The following is a 21,222-nucleotide window of genomic DNA, read 5'->3' as shown; positions in this document are numbered from 1 at the left end:
ACCAGGTCTGGGACAATTCTGTTCAGTGGAAGTATGAATTCTCTCTTCATCATTTTTTTTCCTCTAAGTAAGGGAAAGAAACTTTTATCTTCTCAAAATATGGTGCAGGAAGCAGATATTTGAGCAAATGTACCAAGTTACATTATCTGTTCCATAACTGGAAACTATTGCAGTCAAGCTGTGCTATATTTTTGGGAACCTGATGAAATATTGTGAAGCTTCCTTCTCATGTCTAAAAAGTCCCCCTGTCCCCTCCCCAAAAAAAAGGAGGAAAAACACACACACACATACAAACAACTTTTTAAATATCACGATCATCTCAAAAAGATACCTCTTAAACATAATGGTCAAACTTCAAGGGTACATATCTACAAAAATCCCTCCAACTCTCCGAAGTTTCTCCCCAAATGCACTCCTTTGTGAGCAATTATCTGGGGCCTAACAAAGTTAGATCCCTGTTTTATGGCTGATTTTAGCAATTCCTCTACCACATACTGAACTGCTTCATGGCTAAAACAAGACATCATCTGTCATATAGACAAAAAAAAAAAATGATAATAACTTCACTATCTTCACGAGTGTCTGTTGAAATACATGAGTGAACAGAATAAACAGCCATGTTTATTGTACCAGTATTACACATAGAATTGATAAAAGGAAGCACAGCAACATATGAGATCAGTGTATCAACTCCCAATCCATTCTTTGTCCATAGTCACACTCCACCAAACTTATTCATTCCTCACAGGCAACTCTCAGTCTCGGCATACACCCTAAATCCCTACTTCACCACCCAAATGCTGGGCCAAAAGGGTAAATTTTCCCACAAAACTGAAGGGATTACCTCCCAAAACAATCTGACTCATACCTGTTGGTCTGCTGACAATGCTCTAACACCAGTTGAAACTACCCGGTTCTAGTGGGAGGGAGTCTCCTCTTCGAAATCTTGTGGTTATGGGCCACTGGCATCATCTTGTAAGGCTTGTCCCATTCTGACCACAATACGGCTACGTGGGACGTTAGTCACAGTTACAGATTGGGATAACAAATCCACATTAACATCATTATTACGGTATTCCTTTTCATCTTTATCATTCTTTGTATGTGTGTGTGTGTGTGTGTGTGCATGTCTTTCGGCTTTAAAAAAAAAAGACTTAGACCGAATAGTACCAATGTCTTGTCATGTAAAGAAGGCAAAGGCACAGACTTTGATGATTTGCATTGGACATCTGAATGAGTCGGATCTTGCAATGATATCAACACATAAATAGAAAGTAATCCTAACATCAGTGGATGATTTGTCTTGTTTTTCATCTAGCCTGATCAAAATTTAATGAAAATCTTCTCAATGTACACATCTGTTTGGAAAAAAAAAAGAAACAAATATTTAATATGTAGGTCTATATAGCTGCTTGAATATCGAGCCACAAATAAACAAGGATCCCATTCAGGGAATGAGAGCAATTTCGTCATGCAGCCACTCTAATCCTGTCTAAAAGCAATCATTCAGGGTCGCTTATAAAAGTAACAAAAGAGATCAGTTTTGTCATCACTACATCTCTTACCCTTTTTACCCTTTCTTCCACAGGTGACCAAACCAGCAAGGTCATAAATTGGGACAAACATCAATTTAGACCTCAAATCACTGTATGAAAGAAACAAAAAGTCATAAATTGGACATGTGTGACTCAGAGAGCAGCTATGTCAACGTGTGGAGGTGGAAACGTTAAATATCTTTGGCTATCGGAAGAAAGTTTGTACAAGGAGGCCCACTTTGAGGAAGGGTGAGAATGGATAACAGATCCACATGAGTAGGGCCTACTCTGTGTGGGTCCTCTCCGAGCCATCACTGTACACAGTCTATATCATGATATTACAGCAGTGGATTCAACCACAGACATTGATGCAGCTCTATCTATTACATGAAGAAAACTTGCAAGCTCCTTCTGCATGCTTCATTCAAAATTACACCATTTACACACTCATCTGGAGAAAGAGTTGAAGCTCCCTCAGAGAAATGATGGCATTAAGTAGTTACTGTACAGAAAGCAAGATGTTAGCATCTGTGATAATCATATGCAATGAATGGCAAAAAAAGACAGTTCTCACTTATCCATAGCCCATGGCATTAAGTGACCCATGTTTGCTTAAAAACAAGAATGGCTCTGAGAAGTACTATGCACAAGTAGCTGCTTAGTGACCTTTGAATTTTATCAACAAAAAATACATAATACAATGGAAATGCCCTGTGATTCATCTATTTGCATCTCCTCAGGGCATGAGATGTGTGTGTTCTCAACACCTACACAAAACTCAGTATCTTGGTGAATTAGTCCCAAATTTGCAACCACCTCAATGGTCTCTGGTAAACTTCACTTTAAGTCTTTTCAAATTGTGCATTTCCTTGTATGTGATGTATCACAATAATCTTTGTGGTCATAACTTTTAAATCAAATATGATTTTTATCTTAATACAGCTGAAGCACTGTCTTCAGTCCCTTCAAAGAATGTAAAACAAATTTCAAACATCAGTTTGGCTATTCATAGCCTCCAACCCCCCCCCCCCCAAAAAAAAAAGGGGAAAAACTTGCTCTAAATTCCACACATTCATTACCAGGTCTTAGACCTTCACAAGATTTCATACAAGCAAGGAGTGTTTGCAAATAAGCGCTTTACTATTGCACAGGGCACGGTTGATCCCATCCAAGTTTGATTTTTTTTTCTCCAAAAATCAATCACATGATTGCTATTTGCCTGGGAGCCTTTACAAATCACTCCTTAACAGCGAGACAGCTGAGATATTATCCCGAATGTTTATTTATCAAACGATGACAGCACCTTGCACAATCAATCCCACGGAGACCCAATTTCTGACAAATACACTTCTTTTCAGGTGGATACCCTTGCACAAAAGGCACAAATTCTTTTTCCATCATGCCTACCCTTGGCCTTCCCCCATTCACATGTTCAAAAGCTGCTGTTAGAAATTGGTGCGGATGTGATCTTTGAACTCCTGTTTGCTGACCAACAAAAGGACTGGCAAAATCAATGCCTTCCTTTATTTTCCTTTGCAGCAGCATTTTTTTTTAACCTTATTAATCATAAAAGAATCGTATACTCTGCAATTTTTTTTTTCTCCTGTCAAGGCTAGCTAAATTCAATATATTCTTTACATGGATCACCTCCCCTGTACATAAAGGGTGTTTTAGTTTGAGATAGAGTGGTAAATGTTTGTTTCATAACTTTACAGAAGAAGTGAGAAGTTTTTCACATGACTAATAACACGCCATGCAGCTCCTGAAACAAAAACAAAAAACAAAAAAGAAGAAAATTGTTCAGGGATTTAAGTTTTCTATTCACTGATTTTACATAGGGCATGGACCAAACAACACTTTTCCGTTCCTCTTCAGAATGTAGGCAGCTAGACCGAGCGGGGACAGTTTTAGATTCAGAAGATAATTGGTCTTTACTGATGATTTTCAACAATTCTTCAACAGTCAAAGGCATAAAACACAGGAAAGGTCTTCCAGATAAAGCAAAAGGTTGCTCACTCTAAAATCCAATACATTCCAACACTTTTTCTTGATCATTTAACAATTTGATTGATGAAGTATTGGCCTGGAAACTTTTCACAGATATACAGCTTACTTCAAGCAAAGCTTACCCATATATTCATCATACCTCTTTCTCTATCTCTTTTGTGAGGTTGTTAATCTGTGAAATATTCCCTTCCTATTCAATCACCCCACCCCCAATCCCCATCTTTCTTGTTCAGGTAAATATTTTTCACTGTGAAAAGTGATTGATGACATCACAACCAATTGTGAAATAGTGTCATTTTTCTTCTTCTTTATGCTGTTACGAGGATGATACAACAGCCTTCCTGTTCTGCCTAGGACTGCAGGTTCTAGTTCTACAGGGGTTCTTGTGCTAAGGTGTGGCACGCTTCAATTTCAAGGAAGAACTAATCAGACAAGCATATTCACAGATGTCCAAATTCCGCTTGATTCTGGGCCTTGCCTGACCTTCTGTGGGTTACCTTGATCATGGTGACTCATGGTCAAGAAACAACGGCTGTTCAAAGAATAGCAAGTTTTGCCACCCACGTGGGCATTGGACAGACCAATAGGGCACCCCTTGCCACCCAACCTACCCCCTATAAAAACACATAACAAAGAGTAGAATCTCAAGACGTTCGTTGATTCTTCTCACTAATGACCAAGCACTTCCAATAAACCCTTGAAGAATACCGACTATTCAGGGGGGAGGTATTCAAAGTATACCGCTCCAGTAGGCTGCTAGCACAAACAATGGATTCTTGAGGAAGTCAACAGCATTTGAAGTAAAAAGACTTCTCACGCTTCCCACGTGCTGATAACCAAAAGAGCTACCTGACAGCTCATTGTGAATGTCTGTAAACTCTAGATTCTTCCTCAGTCACAGGTTCCTTTATTCCTCCTTTCTCTCCCTCTCTCTTTTTTTCTTTATCATTGTTCTATCTGTACCTCTGTCTTCCATATTCTTCTCTACCCCCCCCCCCCACACCTTACCTTTTGGTGTGTGTGTGTGTGTGTGTGTGTGTGTATATATGTGTGTTTATGTGCCACAGGTAAGTTTCTTTTGAAAAGAATTCACACTGTGATTGATATGTCCCCAGTATTTTATCTCATTAGTTTTGGTTGAGATGGGACTTACGGTGTTTTACTTTCTTGTAAGATAATGAGAAACCACTTATGAAATATGAAAGATTGTAAAATTCCAAGAGGAATTCAAAGTTTATTGGATGAAAATCTGTTTAAAAATGGCTGAGATATTCAAAAACAAAGTGATCCTGCTGAAAGGTGGGACACACATTTTCTCAGGACCACTTTGGTTTTTTTTTAATAACTCAGTGATTTTCTTTGATTTCTTTTTAGAATTGTATGCTCTTTCATATTTCATGAGTAGTTTCTTGTTATCTCAATAAAAGGTAAAAATACAAATCTGAAGCCCCATTGTAATCAAAAATAATATCTACTTCACTTCATAGTGACTCCAAACATGATTACAACTCCTCTCTCAACTTCCTGGTTTGACAAAGGCAATATATTTTTTTCCCCTGCAAATATGCATTGGCCTGTCTATTATACTTTCTTTCTTCAAAATGTGTAATTTGGCATGTCTGACTGGAAAGCAAATATCTGTGATCAAGGTAACCACGCTGGCATTAGCAATAAACATTTCCTGTTCAACACTCAGTAATATTGAATGTGTACTAATGTTGCTGGAACAGTAGTAGGATACTGACTTTGTAAGAGAAACTTTTGTCTGGTTAATGTTATTTTCTGTTGTCTCCTAGCATTACATGAATGCCTCCAGTCTAAGTCAAGAATGACCATAAATAGGCCCGTTCACACACAACGAAAATCGAAATTACAATCGCGATCCAAATTTAGATTTTTTTTTTTCCGACCGTTCATACACAGGGAAAAATCGTACTTCGCAGCAAGGATAGAATGATCAGTGGCCAAATTGCGTATGCGCGAAACTTGCATGACCGAAGACTGACCCCGCGGTCCCAATAGAGTTTCGCACGTGCTACGAATGATGGAATTAAAAATACCCGTTTCCGAATCTCGATCGCGCTCACACACACGACGCTTGGCAAAATAATAGTGATTTTTCTGAAAAATTGCACTAATATAGTGTGAGTTGGATCGCGATTAGGATTGCGAAAATTAGTGATTTTTTTCTGTCCACACAGGAAAAAACTTTGAAATTTTGATCACCATAAGAAAATCAATTTCTAAATCTCACTTTTTCCCTTGTGTGTGAACGGGAAACTTCTATTTTAAATTCCTGTATTAATTCAACACCGAAATCTATGTGATTGACAGGAATGATAATAATGCAGTCTTGTTCACTTTTGGACAAGATGCACTTCCGGTGACCTTGTCATCTGCAGCACCCCAGCATTTCCATGCAACCATTTGAGAACCCTAGTCAAAAAGAGACATGAGTGAGACACCAAGTCTAAGGTCGGACACATGAGAAGGAAATTGAACCCAGTATCTTCTCTGTGAGATCCAGAGCAATCTCCACTGTACCACAGTGCTCTAACAAAATCAGCAGTATACTGGGGAAATAAAAGAGGAGTTACTGGGGTGGGGAGGGGGAGAATATTTTGTAGAATGCAAAATTTTTCCTCACTAGGATACACTCACCTCCAGCACTGATGTTTTATAGAACAGACATATCTTCATTGAACTTCTCAAGATATACAATGCTGGCTTGACATTGAATTCTCTTGAAATGCCAATTTCACCAGCACATTGACTTACTACTGTACGAGTTGAAATTTTCGCGGTGGTTTTATTTTCGCGAATTTCGAGAATCGCCTTTGAATCGCGAAAATAACAACACGCGAAAATAACAACGCGCAAATAACTAAGTTCAGTTAGACACTCGCAACCGCGAAATTAACAACACGCGAAAAAGTCCTCGCAGTACCAATTCGTGAAAATATCTGTACGCGAAAATTTCAGCTCGTACAGTATGTGAAATAACTGAGGGGCTCCTTGCTACATGTTGAAAGTTTGCTGCACACTTCTGTGTCATTTTCCAACAGAATTCAAGCCACATGTTGATAGCAAAATTGTTGCCACTCAAATTATCTCTGTGTCTCCATGAATAGACACCCTAGTCTACATTTTCAGACAGGTTTTGACTTAACACATACTTTCTTTTCTAACTCTTCACCAACCTCCACAAAACACAATAGAAACTATGATACATCTTTGACCATCACCAAGAGTATGCAAGAGGAAAATCAAATAATATTTATAAAGAATTTACAATTGTTTTGTATTTGATAAGATAGCTCTACGGCAAGGCAAACAGGTTTGGCAACAGAGACTAAGCAGTGCTGTTTTTGTGCCATATCCGCTAAGGTGTATTATCTGTAAGGCTATCTCATGGGAAGGCTCTGCAACTGGTTTTATAAGTCAGCCTAATATAATATCATTTCACTGTAACTGGATTGGGGGGGGGGGGGGGGATGTACGCCTTACCCCTAACATCTCCAAGATTATGATGTTTGTGGAGCTCATCTCTTTAATCTCTGAGGCTAATTCTCCATGAAATTCATCAAAGTCCTCTGCAAATAATTTTGAACAAAGTCCTTCATGATGAAACAGGTCCCAATAAATGCATTTGCATTGATCGAAAAGTATTCCAAAGTTTCTCCCCACCAGTAAACACTGGTTCTTGCAAACTGATACAGTTACAGTAGTCTTGACTCCTTTACTTCACATTGCCTGTGCTCACCTCTCTTTTCAGACCCTTTTATTACCAGGAGGAAATAAGATTTGATTTGCAATTTTCAAGTGTCTGTGTGTGTGTGTGTGTGTGTGTGTGTGTGTGTGTATTTGCCCTTAGTAGAATATCTAAGGCTTCTTTCTGGTTTTATTTGTCGATGATTGCAGGTTGCTCCACAGTAAGCACTGTATACAGAGTAGTGGTATATCTTGCTGAGTTAGTATTTAGTTACCTGAATTGACAAATTAACTGATATTTATAACTCAAAGTTATTGCCACCTGTAACACAATTATTATGCATCTTATGTTGCAAGGTGGAAAATCACTACTTCTTTTTTTCAAAAGTAATAATGGCTATTTCTCGTTTTGTCACCGTGGTACTTGATAACAAATTCAAACACTCACAAAAACGTATTACAATTCCCAATTTGCAAAATTCATTACGGTAAAGCAAGATATTTTTGCGGCATGAAATTTTTACTAATTGCAGCTGACAGACTTTTTAGAAGCATGAAATTTTCGCCAATTGCTACTGGCATTCAATGCATATAGAGTAGACAAGAACTTTCATTTGCATTTTACTTTCGCGAATCTTGGCTCTCACAAAACTCATGAAATTAAAATGTGTATGAACATTTCTGGTTTTACAGTACTCATAAAGATATATGGTGCATACACTGTGACAGGTGAACAAACTATTGACCTCCATTCAACCCCCGATGTATTGCACTGATCGAGGTCTTTAACTCATGATACATTGACTCATCTCACAGAGCAGCAGACTTCCCTCCAGCCAACTAACCAGACATTAAAGGTGGTATTCAATCAATGTTTTCCAGTCTGAAAAATCTGAGCTTGTTTCTGATATTATACAAATATGACGTGATGCCAATGTCAGGGATAAATATACACACTAAATGATTCTGTAGTGTACAAAACATGTGAGTGACTGTATCTACTGCTAGTCCATATGTTCAAGGAGGTACTAGGCGCCTAGTACCTCCTTGATATGCTCAATATTTCCCACAGAGATTAGTGTTAGAATACTGAATGATATGCCATATATTTAGTACAATTTTTTTTTTTTGTGTGTGTGTGTGTGTGTGAATCAGGACTTCCCAACAATATCATGGGTGGTGATAATTTGCCACCATAGAGTTAAAAAGTGGATGGAGAAATGTATGTATGCATGTCATATTAATGTTGAGGTCAAAGTTAATACTTTTATGTTTTGTGAAATTTGGGAGAAGTACCTGACTGACTCGTGAAAATAACAAGCCTGCAAAATAAATGGCATATATAGAAAACCATTCAGTAAATGGTTTATAAGCTTGGAATACATAACTTCTTTAACAGATCTCTTTTCAGTGAAAACCTAATTCACACACATTGTGTCTGGTGGAGAGTTTTGCTTATTTGTTTTTTACATGTATTTGAGCATCATCACAAAGTCCAGACAGTAAAGTTTGCAAACTTCTGACATTTTGCCACCACAAAATAGTCAGTGCCTTTAACCACAGCATGTAACGGAGTCATAGCTCCGCCACAGGTGCTGTAGGCTGCACAAGATCACTGCCAAGATGATGATGATGAACACTGAAGTACAATGGTTCACAGCAAGGGGGTACTATAGTAGTGTTTCTTCCCTAGATCGCGAGGTGTGAGAAGTGTAATTTACTCATTACAGTAGTCACCTGTATAACTGTGTAATCACCTGTGTCTCAGTGGCAGTGTCCCACTGACTAGAAATGAAGAATGTTGCAGGAAGGTGCCTCAATTCCATTAAAAGCCAGTTCATACAAAGTACCTCCTTGTCATACATGTTGTAAATGCTTTCGTACAAGTGACAGTTTAAATCATAAACACTGCAAGCTCCTATAGCTTTTGTATGAGTTTGACATTAGATAATAATACTTTGAAAACTCAAAGTGGTCTTCGAGTAACTTTTAGATTTCTTTACAGTAGCGTCATGGGAAGCAATGCAATTCATGCTTGTTGAACAGTGTCCTTTCTTCACAAATACAAAATGTCAAGGTGGCATACGATGAGCTGGAGTATCACTTTTTGCAGGGGCTTCCTGGAAAGTCAGAATTTAAGTGAATATATGGGTTCATATCACATGCCAATGCCACGTCAGTCTCAGCAGTGTCACATGAAAATCAAAGGTACATCAATAGAAAACATTTTGTAACAATGCACTTGCTTGCTGCGTATTCATTGAACCTGGTATCACCATAAGCAGGTAGTTTCAGTGGCATATTGAGGGTATGGATACAAGATGTTAGTTGTAAAGTCATTCTAAAACAAGCATTTGGATGTCTCTTTTTCAATAAACTCTAGACCCCATTCACATATAGAACATTGTTAAATATCATCATATTGATAATTCAGATCATTTTATTGTTCATGCCATTACGGTACACTGAGTGTGGCAATTTCGTTTGATTTTTTTTTTTTTCAGTGGACAGGCTGGAATTTGGAGACATGATCCATTTTGATAATCTGTCATGGGGTGGGGGATATTTTCCTGGTCTCAGAAAGTAAAGAAAGTAAAAACTGTCATTGCACCAAAGGCAAGGTGAGTCAATAGCCATTCTGCTTTTTCCCCCAATCAAAGCCACGTCGAGTGTGATTTTATGGTTCAGGAACAAGGAAGGCTTAGCCCAGTCACCTCAAACTAAATCTTAATCCTATTTCAAAGAGGCCGGCAGTCGGAACACTGACCTGGGAATTAAAGGTCATGATCACCAAAACTCCACCAATCTCTCTTGTTGCCTCAGATTTGCCCACACTTGACATGCTGAAAATCATACAGTCCAAGCTTACATTTATCCACAACAGTTTGTTTTTTTCTTTTCTCTTATTGCTATTTAAATAATGAAACATACATATTTTGCATTTGGTAACCAAAAGAGGTGAAGTGAATGTGAAGAATTGTTGATGACAGGACATGTTTTTTTTTTTTCTGCTAATTACAATTCAATTCAAAATCCTTTGCAATCATGCAAATCCTAGTTCTTCTCTAAGTGGTGTTTGGTAGTCTTCATACAAGGTGAATACAATGTAATAAGTTTACAGATTGTGTATCCACAAAGGACCTACTCCTTTAGTGATAGAAACCATTTGTTCTAATACAGGTAGGCCTACTCAGTAATAATTTATGATATAACATACATGTATGATATATAAATAAAATAGTGTAAAATATAGATCTAAATATATAAATAAAATAGTGTAAAATACAGATCTAAATAAAACATGATACAAGTCAAAATACCTTGTTAATCCTCCTATAGAAATGCATGAACACATAACAGAAATGATTAGTAGAGAAACAATCAAAACATGAATAAATGAATGTTTGATATTTGATGGACATTTACGTTGCATTTGAAGTGTGACAGATTAAAGAGGATCTATGAGTCTCTTTTGACTCACAATTCATTGGCAGTTAATGCCGACAGATTTTTGAAGCATCTATTCTCACATCTCAAATGATTCAAAGGCAGAATTGATCTCATTTCAGCTGATTACTGTAGGTCACAAAGCTGACACAAAGATAAGAAAAGGTATGAGAAAACAAGGATATGTTGAGACAGCAAGGCCTCTGCTACAAGGTGTACATAATTGCTACGTGTATGTACTTTCTCTGCCATGGCCATTAACCCCTATCACCACAAAAGGAAATACAAACTGTACCAGTAACAATGCAAATCTGAGGCAGTGATCCTCAGAGAGTTAAGGAATTTTCCAACCAGGTCACAGAACAGTCCAGTGGTATATTAAAGGGATGATATGGTATTGGTTGAGATGGGGCTTCAGGTTTCCAACCTTTTTGTTACAGATAATGAAAAACCTCTTTATGAAATATGAAAGAGCATACAATTCTAAGAGGAATTCAAAGTTTATTGGATGAACATTGGTTTTGAAATGACTGAGATAACAAAACCAAAGATGTCCTAATAAAAGATGGGATCTACCTTTTCTTATGACCACTTTGTTTTACTTTGTTTTTTGATATCTCAGACATTTCAAAACCAATTTCCATCAAATAAACTTTGAATTTCTCTTAGAGTTGTATGCTCTTTCATATTTCACAAGTGGTTTCTAATCATCTTGCAAAATGTTTAAATCTGAATTCCACATCTCAACAGAAAGTATACCATCCCTTTAAAGTAGAGATACCACAAGATGGTTCATTCACATTTGATTCCAGAATGCCAACAGAATGTGTGAGCAAAAATTAGGTGAGCTTTTGCAACATTTTGGTCTTACCAAACAAGGAGATTCACGCTCCTTGGTCTTATCAATTCATATTTGAATAAGTACAGAGAATCAGAATCTTGACTACAAATTTTCAATCTCCCTATTGCACATTAAGTCTCCACTATGGGCCATTTATGAGATCAGGATTCTTATCCCTCAAAGAAGAAGAGTCAGCACCGAAGAAGAGTCAGCACCATAAAACAGAGCTTATCATCCGATGAACACATGGTCTTCATTCAATTTTCACGAGCTTGCATCTAATCAAGGCTGGAATCATATGCCTCAAGCACACACCACTTTCCCTGCCCTGAGGTAAAACAATATGAAACAGCTATGAAAATAGATAGATTCAGGAGAAGAAGAAGATGAAGAAAAAGAAGGAGGAAAAAAAAGAGGGAGAAAAAAAAAACAAACCGGGAAGTTAAAAGATATTTTCAGTCAGCACACGGGCGTGAGTCACTTCCCGAAATGATGTCTGGATAGTTTGAAAAAATTAGATTGCAAAGAGAGAAAAAAGAGAGAGACAATGCACTCTCGGACCGGTTTATTTCCTCTCGTCACGGATGGCTGATGAGCACATTGTGCGGCCGTCACGATTCCATCTATTTTCACCATTGTCTGACTTGCGCAAGGAGACGTTTTATTATGTATTTCTGACAGCGTCTGGTTTTGACTATGAAGGATGGATTGACATGTAACTTTAAGTATGAGCAGAGAGAAAAATGAGAGAGAGTGAAGGAAAGAAAGGAGAGAGAGAGAAGGGAAGAAAGAGAGAATAAAGAATAAAAGAAAAGGGAGTATTGGGAAGAGAGGCCACTCAACTATGACTCAGTAGAATCATCCAGGGCTTGCTTGTCGTCCAATCACAATTTCAAAGATTGGTGATAATGATTATTGGTGACCTGGGATTGGTACACACATGCATACATAACAAAGTAGGAGATATAATGACCTGGGATATTGCCAGAACCGAGTGCACACCGAGATAGCCTCTTCAAATGGTAATAATGACTACGAATGAAATATGTCCGTGAAATATTACATTTTAATCTTAGGCAACAGAATGATGATCTCTAGCCTTCAGAGAGCACAATGAATCACGTCTGATTTTTGATAAGAGGCATTGACTTGGTATACCTCGAGTAATGCAAATGTTTCTAGATATCATGCAAAATTTTGAAGCAGATCACATCAATAGCAAATATACTTTACTGGAGGAGGATGTAATTTACAGTAATGCAAGCTGTTGTTCTTGTACACACTTTGTGTACTTTCGGACTTGGTGCTTAATTTTTGCTTTCTACACCAGGAAGTCATTGAATGTGGATGTGGATGTGATTGAGTGGATGTCATTGTCCACTCAATATAAAGACAATTACTCAGAAACTTTCAGTATGTTAGTGTTGTTAAAGGGGAAGGCTAGTAACTGATCAGTGGGAATCAGTGGAAATGCTGGGAGATGATTGTTCCAATCCTTATGGGATTCATTCAAGAGTTCATTGTATATCTATTGTTGTGTGAAAATGATTTGCTTCAGAACAGTCTCATATTCAAGTAATGTGCAGATTAATGCTCCGTCACTGACCAGGGACGCTAACCTGGAAGCATTAAACTGCACATTACTTGAATATGGGACCATTCTGAAGCAAATCATTTTCACACAACAATAGATATATAATGAACTCTTGAATGAATCCCATAAGGATTGGAACAATCATCTCCCAGCATTTCCACTGATTCCCACTGATCAGTTACTAGCCTTCCCCTTTAAAGACGAATGAAGTGATCAGAAAACAAATCAAAACTTCAGTGTCATTTGCACATATTAAAGGTAGGGAATCCCATTTGCATGCCTCAAATGAAGAGTTGTATAAATACAGTGGTATGTTGAAGAGAGTATCATTTTAGAAACTCCCATAAAGTATTGAAAGTGGAAGGTAACATTTAGTACATTTTTATTGACCGTTAGATTTTGAACTGAATTTTTTTCGGGGCTCACCGTAAATTCCAGTACATTACTAGGCTACCTTTGCAGACCCATGCACTGCATGTGTGTCCATCATGTATATTTTGTGAAGAAAGTTCATCAAAACTTACAAACATTTCTATATACATTCTTGCCACACACGCTATATGTTATTACATCAGCTCTTATACTTTTAGATTTGTGTTTAAAAAAAGAAAATACAGAAGACTGCAACAAAAAGGCTTAAGTGTGGCTGACACACAGAACTACTGAGTAGTTGAGTTTTGTGCATTATTCAAATTGTAGATAACTGTTGACTTCCAAATTTCTCAGCAGTGGCCTAAACAAGTCCCCTGAGGTTCATATTTAATGTTTTGCTGCATTTTGGGAGGTCTGTAAATGGTATCCCCTACCTTTAATGGTAGCTATTGTTGGTAGTATACATTCAATCTAATAGCATTATTGATAGCAATAAAGAACTAATTCGGGATTTATTGTCATGCTTGAACTCTCTGTGAAAAGTTAAACTTTAAACTTTTCACAAAACCTAGATATTTATGCATGAGGCACATCATTTTCCCATTGGCTATTAAACCTGGAAACTATGGGGTGCTCCAATACTCTCAGCATCCTCAGAAGTTTGAGAATTGAGGGAAATCAAAATAGTGTGTAAACCATTTGCATGTGCTCTACCGTGAACATCATGAAGATGTTCATGTCAGGACCATTCTTCTTCTGAGACTGGGAAAAATGGAAATTTTGTGATTTGCTTTTAAACTTCCAAACTACCATGGCCTATCAGCTCAGATGTAGGCAGTAACATTGGAGAGATTTAGTGCAAATTCCAATATTACCTGTACACTTCGTTTGTGCTCATACATTTATTGATGGATTGTGCATACAGAGTAATAACAAATCAATGGTTAATACTGCAGAAGTGGTCTAGATTCCAAACCACTGCATCTTCTACCAGAATTTGGTTGACCATTATGGAATGCCAAACCTTCCATCTTTGTGGTCCAATACAATAGAGCAAGTTTGCTTTCATTGTCATGGATTAGGTGAAGAGTTTGTTTGTTTGTTTTTTCTTTTGTTGTCTGAAAGTAAGACCAAAGGAGCAGACTATTATGGTAGATATGATTGACTCCAAGGAACAGGTGTTCTGTGTAAAAACTATATCACACCACCCTCACAGAGTGTTATGAATCAATAATGCCCTGTTCACATTGTTTTAGACGAAATAGCTGTACATGCCAGATCCAATGATGAAACAATGGAGTGATATGGTACATCTTTCTGACATCAGCAGATTATATACATCATTATGTCATTCTATGTTGCCAGCCTGCACAGTCAAGTGGCACCTCTCAATATGATGATGACAAAAAACCAATTAGTCTGATGTTAGATATTTCCTGCAGTCGGTGTTTTTCACTCCTCTTCCTCTTACATAGCAGATGGTGCCCTTCACCAATTGTCCTTGTATGTACACAAGTGTGGGCAGATGCTTGTATTGAGTTATATTTTTACATCTAATTTGGGCCAATGCAGATCAATATTTTGCATGCCTGCAGAGTCATGGAATGAAATGTGAAATAAACATGGAACAAGTCTCTTTCATCATGGACGAGGGGTCACTGTCTACCGGTATGTTGAATTTTCCCCAAGAATATGAGTTTTATTTGCTGAACATCTGTCAGCCATGCCATTTCTGTCCATCAGTTTCCAGAAAAAGAAATAAAATGCATCCACACATTTGCTAATTCTGTCACTACAGATTTGTTTTCTTTTAACCACAGACATGTCGAAAATCTCAAAATGATTTTTGCAGCTGATGGAGCACATGCATTATATGTAAGTTGACAGAAAACCATCCCAAATTTGAGATAAAATGGTGCTCACTTTGTCAGAGCAGTGATGGTTCTGTTTGAACATGTTTCAGTCTTCACAACTTTTATTCAGTGTACATAATGAATCTAACTACTGTAATTTTCCCATTGTCAGACAAAAGCCTTTGCATGAACTTTTGATAGTGTTTGAGTAAGGGGGGGGGGGGCACGTGTACAGGGCGGCAAAAAAAAAATAGAGTAAATGGACCAGTTGTTGCATGATACACTGTACATGAATGTGAACTGAATCATGTGATTTGTGTGTTAAATGAGGATTTTATCTAAACTCATGTGTAAGCGCATATCCATGAGTCCACATTTCTAGGTCCTGTTCCTATACCCCTCATGAATATGTCTCATTATAATTTTTGTGTGGGTTTTCGGAATGGAGGAAAAAACTATGAAAATCACAAGTGGTGTACATGTATAAATGCAACCAATGATCCCTACAGGCCTTACATCCATGAGGACTGACTAGGGAGTGTCTGTTTTCTGTCAAATTCCCCTTTTCCTGCATTCTTTCCATCATCAACAAATATGTGATGTGATTCTCAGAAAATAAAATCATAAAGGGCCTCCCTTTTATCCTCGCAATCAGGTAGTATGTCTTATGTAATCTCCTAAGATTGACGTCAACGGATCACACAAAGCTTGCGACAAGATCAGGTGAATCTTTTTTCATTGCAGAAGGAGTGGAAAGCGGTTAGAGTGTCTGAAAGATCTATAGGAAGTTGGTTGTTAGGCATTCACCCACAGTGGCTGTACAGAATTTAGTTTGTTTTGTTTTTTCTTGTGAACGGCAACATCCCAGACACATGATACATGTACAGCATGTACTTTACCAAGTGAGCGTGTTATGAAACTCTGCCATCACTAATAAACAGGCTTCTTGATATTTCCATTCAATCCCGATGGAATCCCATTTTCTTTGCTCATTTTTCCACTGATAAAAGACAATATGTGTTACAAAGTACCTTGTCCCAAGCACTTTATGCCACAGCCATTGAGAAAAGGAGTTCAGACTTCTATATTTAGGGGCGTATTGGTCACTTTGCCATTATGAAATGCATGGGATGTGTTTGATGTATGTGTGTGCATCTTTGCTATTTGGTATGAACACATTTTTGCACAAATGAGCTGTATGACATAAATTTGACATTCAGTTTTTAAATGCACATTTTATGTCCTACCAGCCTGTTAAAGGGATGGTACAGTATTGGTGGAGACGAGGATTGGGCTTGTAACTTTTTGCGAGATACCAAGAAACCACTTGTGAAATAGTACAGAGCATACCATTCTAAGACAAATTCCAAGTTTATTTGATCAAGGAGGTTCAAGAGAGTGGAGTCACAACTGTCGTATTTCCTTGGAAGTCACGTTTGATGCCGCCACTCGAAAGTATTTGAAGCATGTGGCAAACTGGATCTGCCGCGCAGATAGGAAGACAATTGACTCATGTCTCATTGCATAATCATCAGCCAATTTCTAACGAAAACATGTCTTTGTGATGGTAATTACTTTTCGCCATCCCTACTTATAAAAGATAGGTGGTATATAATGGTAAAGACACGGGGATGCGCAAATAGAAATTGCGCAAAAAATGATGAAATGAAAATGAAAATTACTCGACTGGCCGTGCCCAGCCACTAATCTGATATCTATTAATATAGAATTATACTCGAAGATTATTCCATATCAGTTTTATTTGGAGGAATTAAGTGGAAAAGTGATAAAACCGGCTTTCCGGGAGGGTACAGTTTTAAACATTTTCACATTCATGATACAGCTCTGATTTACACTTTTGCACATATTTCTTGAAGGGATTGGCCTTTGTTTAATGAGCTTTATCATTAAGTGAGATTTCGTTTCATTTAATAGATAAACAAGCAAAATATAGCCAACATTAAGTTAATGTTCAAAATGAATCTTCAGATTGCTCAGCAAGACGGCGGCATCAAACCCCGTCACCAAAGGCACAGATGCACCTGTGGAATTCTTTTGTACATCAATAGAAAAGTGACAACTGAATAATTACAGTCAGTTGGAACTCCTCCTTGATTTGATGGAAATCGGTTTTGGAATGGCCGAGACATCCAAAAACAAAGTAAAATAAAGCAATCGTAATAAATGTTGGGTCCCACCTTTTATTAGGATTACTCTGTTTTGGGTATCTCAGCCATTTCAAAACCAATTTTCATCAAATAAATGCTGAATTCCTCCTGGAATTACATGATCTTTCATATTTCACATGAGGTTTCTCATTATATTGCCCCAAAATGCTAGAAACCTGAAGTTAGGTCTCAACCAAAACATTATGATCCTTTTAAGTACTACGTTATTTGAGTCATTACACAATTCACTATAAAGCAAGGCATGCTGTTAATTTGTAAGTAACTCAATAACAAACATGATAGCACAATCAGAAGCCCAAAATATGATGCTTCCAGAGTGAGGTACCTGGTATATAAATTCCTGTGACAAAACACCACAAAATACTGTAAGCAGAGGCAGATCCAGGAATTTCGTAAACAGGGGGCGTTTTTACAAAAATAAAGGGAGGGCGCAGGCACCCCTCCCCCCATTTTTTTCTTTTTATTTCTTTTGTTTCAACAAAAAAGAAAGGGGGGGGGGCGTGCGCCGTTTGTGGTCCTCCCTGGATCCGCCCCTGGTAAGACTTTCAAAATATCATAAAACTTTCAAGTAACTAACACCAACTCGCAGGCAATGCACAACTACATACTGTAGCCTATCCCCTACCCTTCTCTTTTTGCCATACTGTAATTGGGAACCTGACTACATAGTGTAACGAACATCACTCAATTACGATTCAAACAGATCAAAATCTTCTCTGCTAATATCTTCTCGACTGGGATATGCAAACACAAACACAAATGCACGTACAAATGTAAATTTTTTTTTTTTTTAATAATATTCTTTTATTTGAGTTTCATTCAATGTGAAATCCATATTAAATGCACACATACGCACACACACACACACACACACAGAACCCATCCCCTTTCATTCTTGAAGTATCCATCTATTTCAGGGAGATGAGGTCTTTTTCTTTCCCACCTCCCTGCTCCTGCAGTGAAACCTGTCGAAGACAAAGATATCACCCAAAAGTTTGTGTCTGAAATTTGGCTTTTGAGCACCAAAGAGAGGGAGAGGAAAGAAAAAATCAATGTCTACACAATGTGAACAATTGATTCCATTCATGCTGCATTTGAGGTCTGACAAATCAGCCTGAGAATGGGGGTCCAATTGTGCTAGTATTCACAGTCAGTCAGCCATGGGATGGAAGACCTAGGCCTCTGGATGACCCCTCCATTTGCCCATTTGGATCTTTTCAGACAGAAGTGACATTTAAGGAATGACAGAGGAATGACAGAACAGGTTGTGGAAGGACGGATGTTTGGAACACACACACACACACACACACACAAACACACACACAAGCAGTCTTGTAGTCACTTAATTGTGTAGTGTAGAAAGTTTTGTTGTCATCATTTGACCTATAGGGGTAGGAGCGTCAGGGATAAACGTCCACTAGGCTCTCTTTATTTATCCCTGAAGTACACTCAACCTTCAAATGTCAACACATCTCAACTGATTGACTAGGTTCTGTGATGCTGCCAGCAAGCTTTTAGTCATAGAAGCTGAGACCACACAGTGGATTCTACCTGACAGGTGTCAATTCTGCCTTTTACTTCTTCAAATGGAACACTAAGGGCATTAATATTGCCATAAAAACATAGTTATTTGCACATTACAGTTTTTCATTGGGAAGTTGCTAGGCAACAATCAAAAAACCCTCTTCAGGAATTTTTTTGTTTTTTAATTGCCTCCCTGAATGAAGATTTTTAAAAAGAGAAATACAATGAAAATCTTACCTGCCATTGCTTGGATGGCACCACAGACTGTGAACAAGCTCTTCTTGCACAAACTCTGGAAGCACAGACTGAACACGGAGAGCAGTGCCACCACAACCAACACAGAGAATCCAGCTCCGTAGAAGACGGCTAATGCCCTCCAGAACCCGCTAGGTATATCCATGAAAGAATTGATATAGGACGTGCATTCGACCGGGTTAAGGACTGGTTCGCTCGCATCGGGCTCGGCCGCACGGAAGATCTGCGAACACCTGACGAAGATGCCCAAGGTTGGCGTGTATGTTTCCGAGGGCTCAAGTACATCCACAGGCAGAGTGGAATTGTCCGTACTGTACAGGTTGCTGCTGCCCAATAACATCTCTTCCTCTCCTAGCAACCAGTATGATGTCATCAGAGCAACAAGGTGACCCAGCACGATGGCGATGCTCAGGAGGGTCCAGAAGAGAGAACGGATGGTTACAATGACGTAGCACATTTTGACACCTCACCTGGAAAAGTTCCTCTTCAATATAAAACTACAGCTGACTGAGTTGTCAGTTTATTTCTATTTGTTTTTTAGAGCAATACACTTGGTCTTCTCTCTTCCGTTGGTCTCTTCCTAAAACAAAACAAGATGATAGAAAAGACTGTGAGTACACAGAAAGTCATCAGAGATGTAGCACATTTATAGAATGAGCAATGTGGTGATGTAATGAAACATTCCTGTAGTGACTCCTTGTTTTCATTAAAGGTGAGTGCCTATGGTATCCTTCAATGTCATAGTTCATATATTCAGCTTGTACTTCACAACCACATGATGAATCACAAATAAAGTTGCCATCCTTTGATAAATCAGAGGTCCTTTACAAGTACAGGAGTTGTATCTTTGAGATTCCTCCAGGATCCAAACAAATTGCTTACAAAGATTATTTTAGCTATTTTAGCTCAACCTACAAACTTAGGTTTTGCAGAATGAAATAATTTCTTGATGCTCCCTGAGGGTGTTATTTCTTTTCTTTTTATCAATTTTATTTTTATTTTTCTTTTCAAGTTTGCCTTTGATGCAAAGGGTAGGTTTGCTGTTGCAATTTATAAGCTTTCCTTTCAAACAATGTTGAGCCCACTTCGTGTTAACATCCAAAAGGCTTTTAGAACACAAGGGCCTTCAGAGAAAAATGCATCATTGTAGTAAAAGGGCAAAGAAGGCCTAATTTTTACATACAAAGAGAATTAACTGTTTGATCATAACACAACTATAAACGCAGACCCCTTTTTCTCTTAATCCTCAGAATATTATGTGTGTATAGTCCAAAAGTCATTTGAACAAAAACGACAAAGATCAGTTAATCCTTTTCCTTATTTAGTAAGATTAGTGAGTGTTGTAACTGATTATAAATGGTTCCACTCCATGGGTACAACAAAATAGTCAGGCAGAATACAAAGCTCACTCAGCAGTAGTAGCATCTTCCTTCTTTATTCTTTTTTTTTAAAGTACTCTGTGATTAGTCAAAGCTTGTCATGTGGCTTGACTCTTTCAAACAACTGATTCCACAGAGTACATTTATAAGAATAGGAATCACTGCTGGCAATAAGAAACCTCTGGACGTAATGGAGCCCAGATTATTAGAGAACAAATCCTGTTTGCTGACTGTGAAGGTTTCTTTGGGATTAAGCCCTTGTGAGGTGCCAGGTGAAGACTTACAAACTTTCATAGCTAAAGGGCAAGACTATCATGTCTACTACTAGCTGGTCAACTGATTCTTCCTCTGAGATATCAAGTTATTCAATAAAAAAACCCAACAACAACAATGTGATGTCTGAACTTTCCGTTCACACTGCAACAAGAGTCAACCTAAGTACGAAGATCACAGGCATTTACTTCCATATTACATTTGTAATGATATGAACGCATATAATATGTACAATACCAAGT

General features: G+C 38.0%; 1 protein-coding gene across 1 annotated transcript in view; it reads right to left on the bottom strand.

The window, feature by feature from the left end:
• LOC140237856 (LHFPL tetraspan subfamily member 2a protein-like) overlaps positions 1-19,902 on the bottom strand; it is a 45,039-nt gene extending 25,137 nt beyond the window's left edge. The window contains exon 1 of the mRNA XM_072317788.1: positions 19,311-19,902. Coding sequence (XP_072173889.1) covers positions 19,311-19,785 — 475 coding nt within the window. The 5' untranslated portion in view covers positions 19,786-19,902. The remainder of the gene's footprint in view (positions 1-19,310) is intronic.
• Positions 19,903-21,222: the final 1,320 nt, after the last annotated feature.

This window comes from Diadema setosum, chromosome 14, assembly GCF_964275005.1.
Source record: "Diadema setosum chromosome 14, eeDiaSeto1, whole genome shotgun sequence".
Taxonomy (NCBI): domain Eukaryota; kingdom Metazoa; phylum Echinodermata; class Echinoidea; order Diadematoida; family Diadematidae; genus Diadema; species Diadema setosum.
The sequence above is the reverse complement of the archived record's forward strand: the minus strand, read 5'-3'. Positions and strand labels throughout refer to the sequence as shown.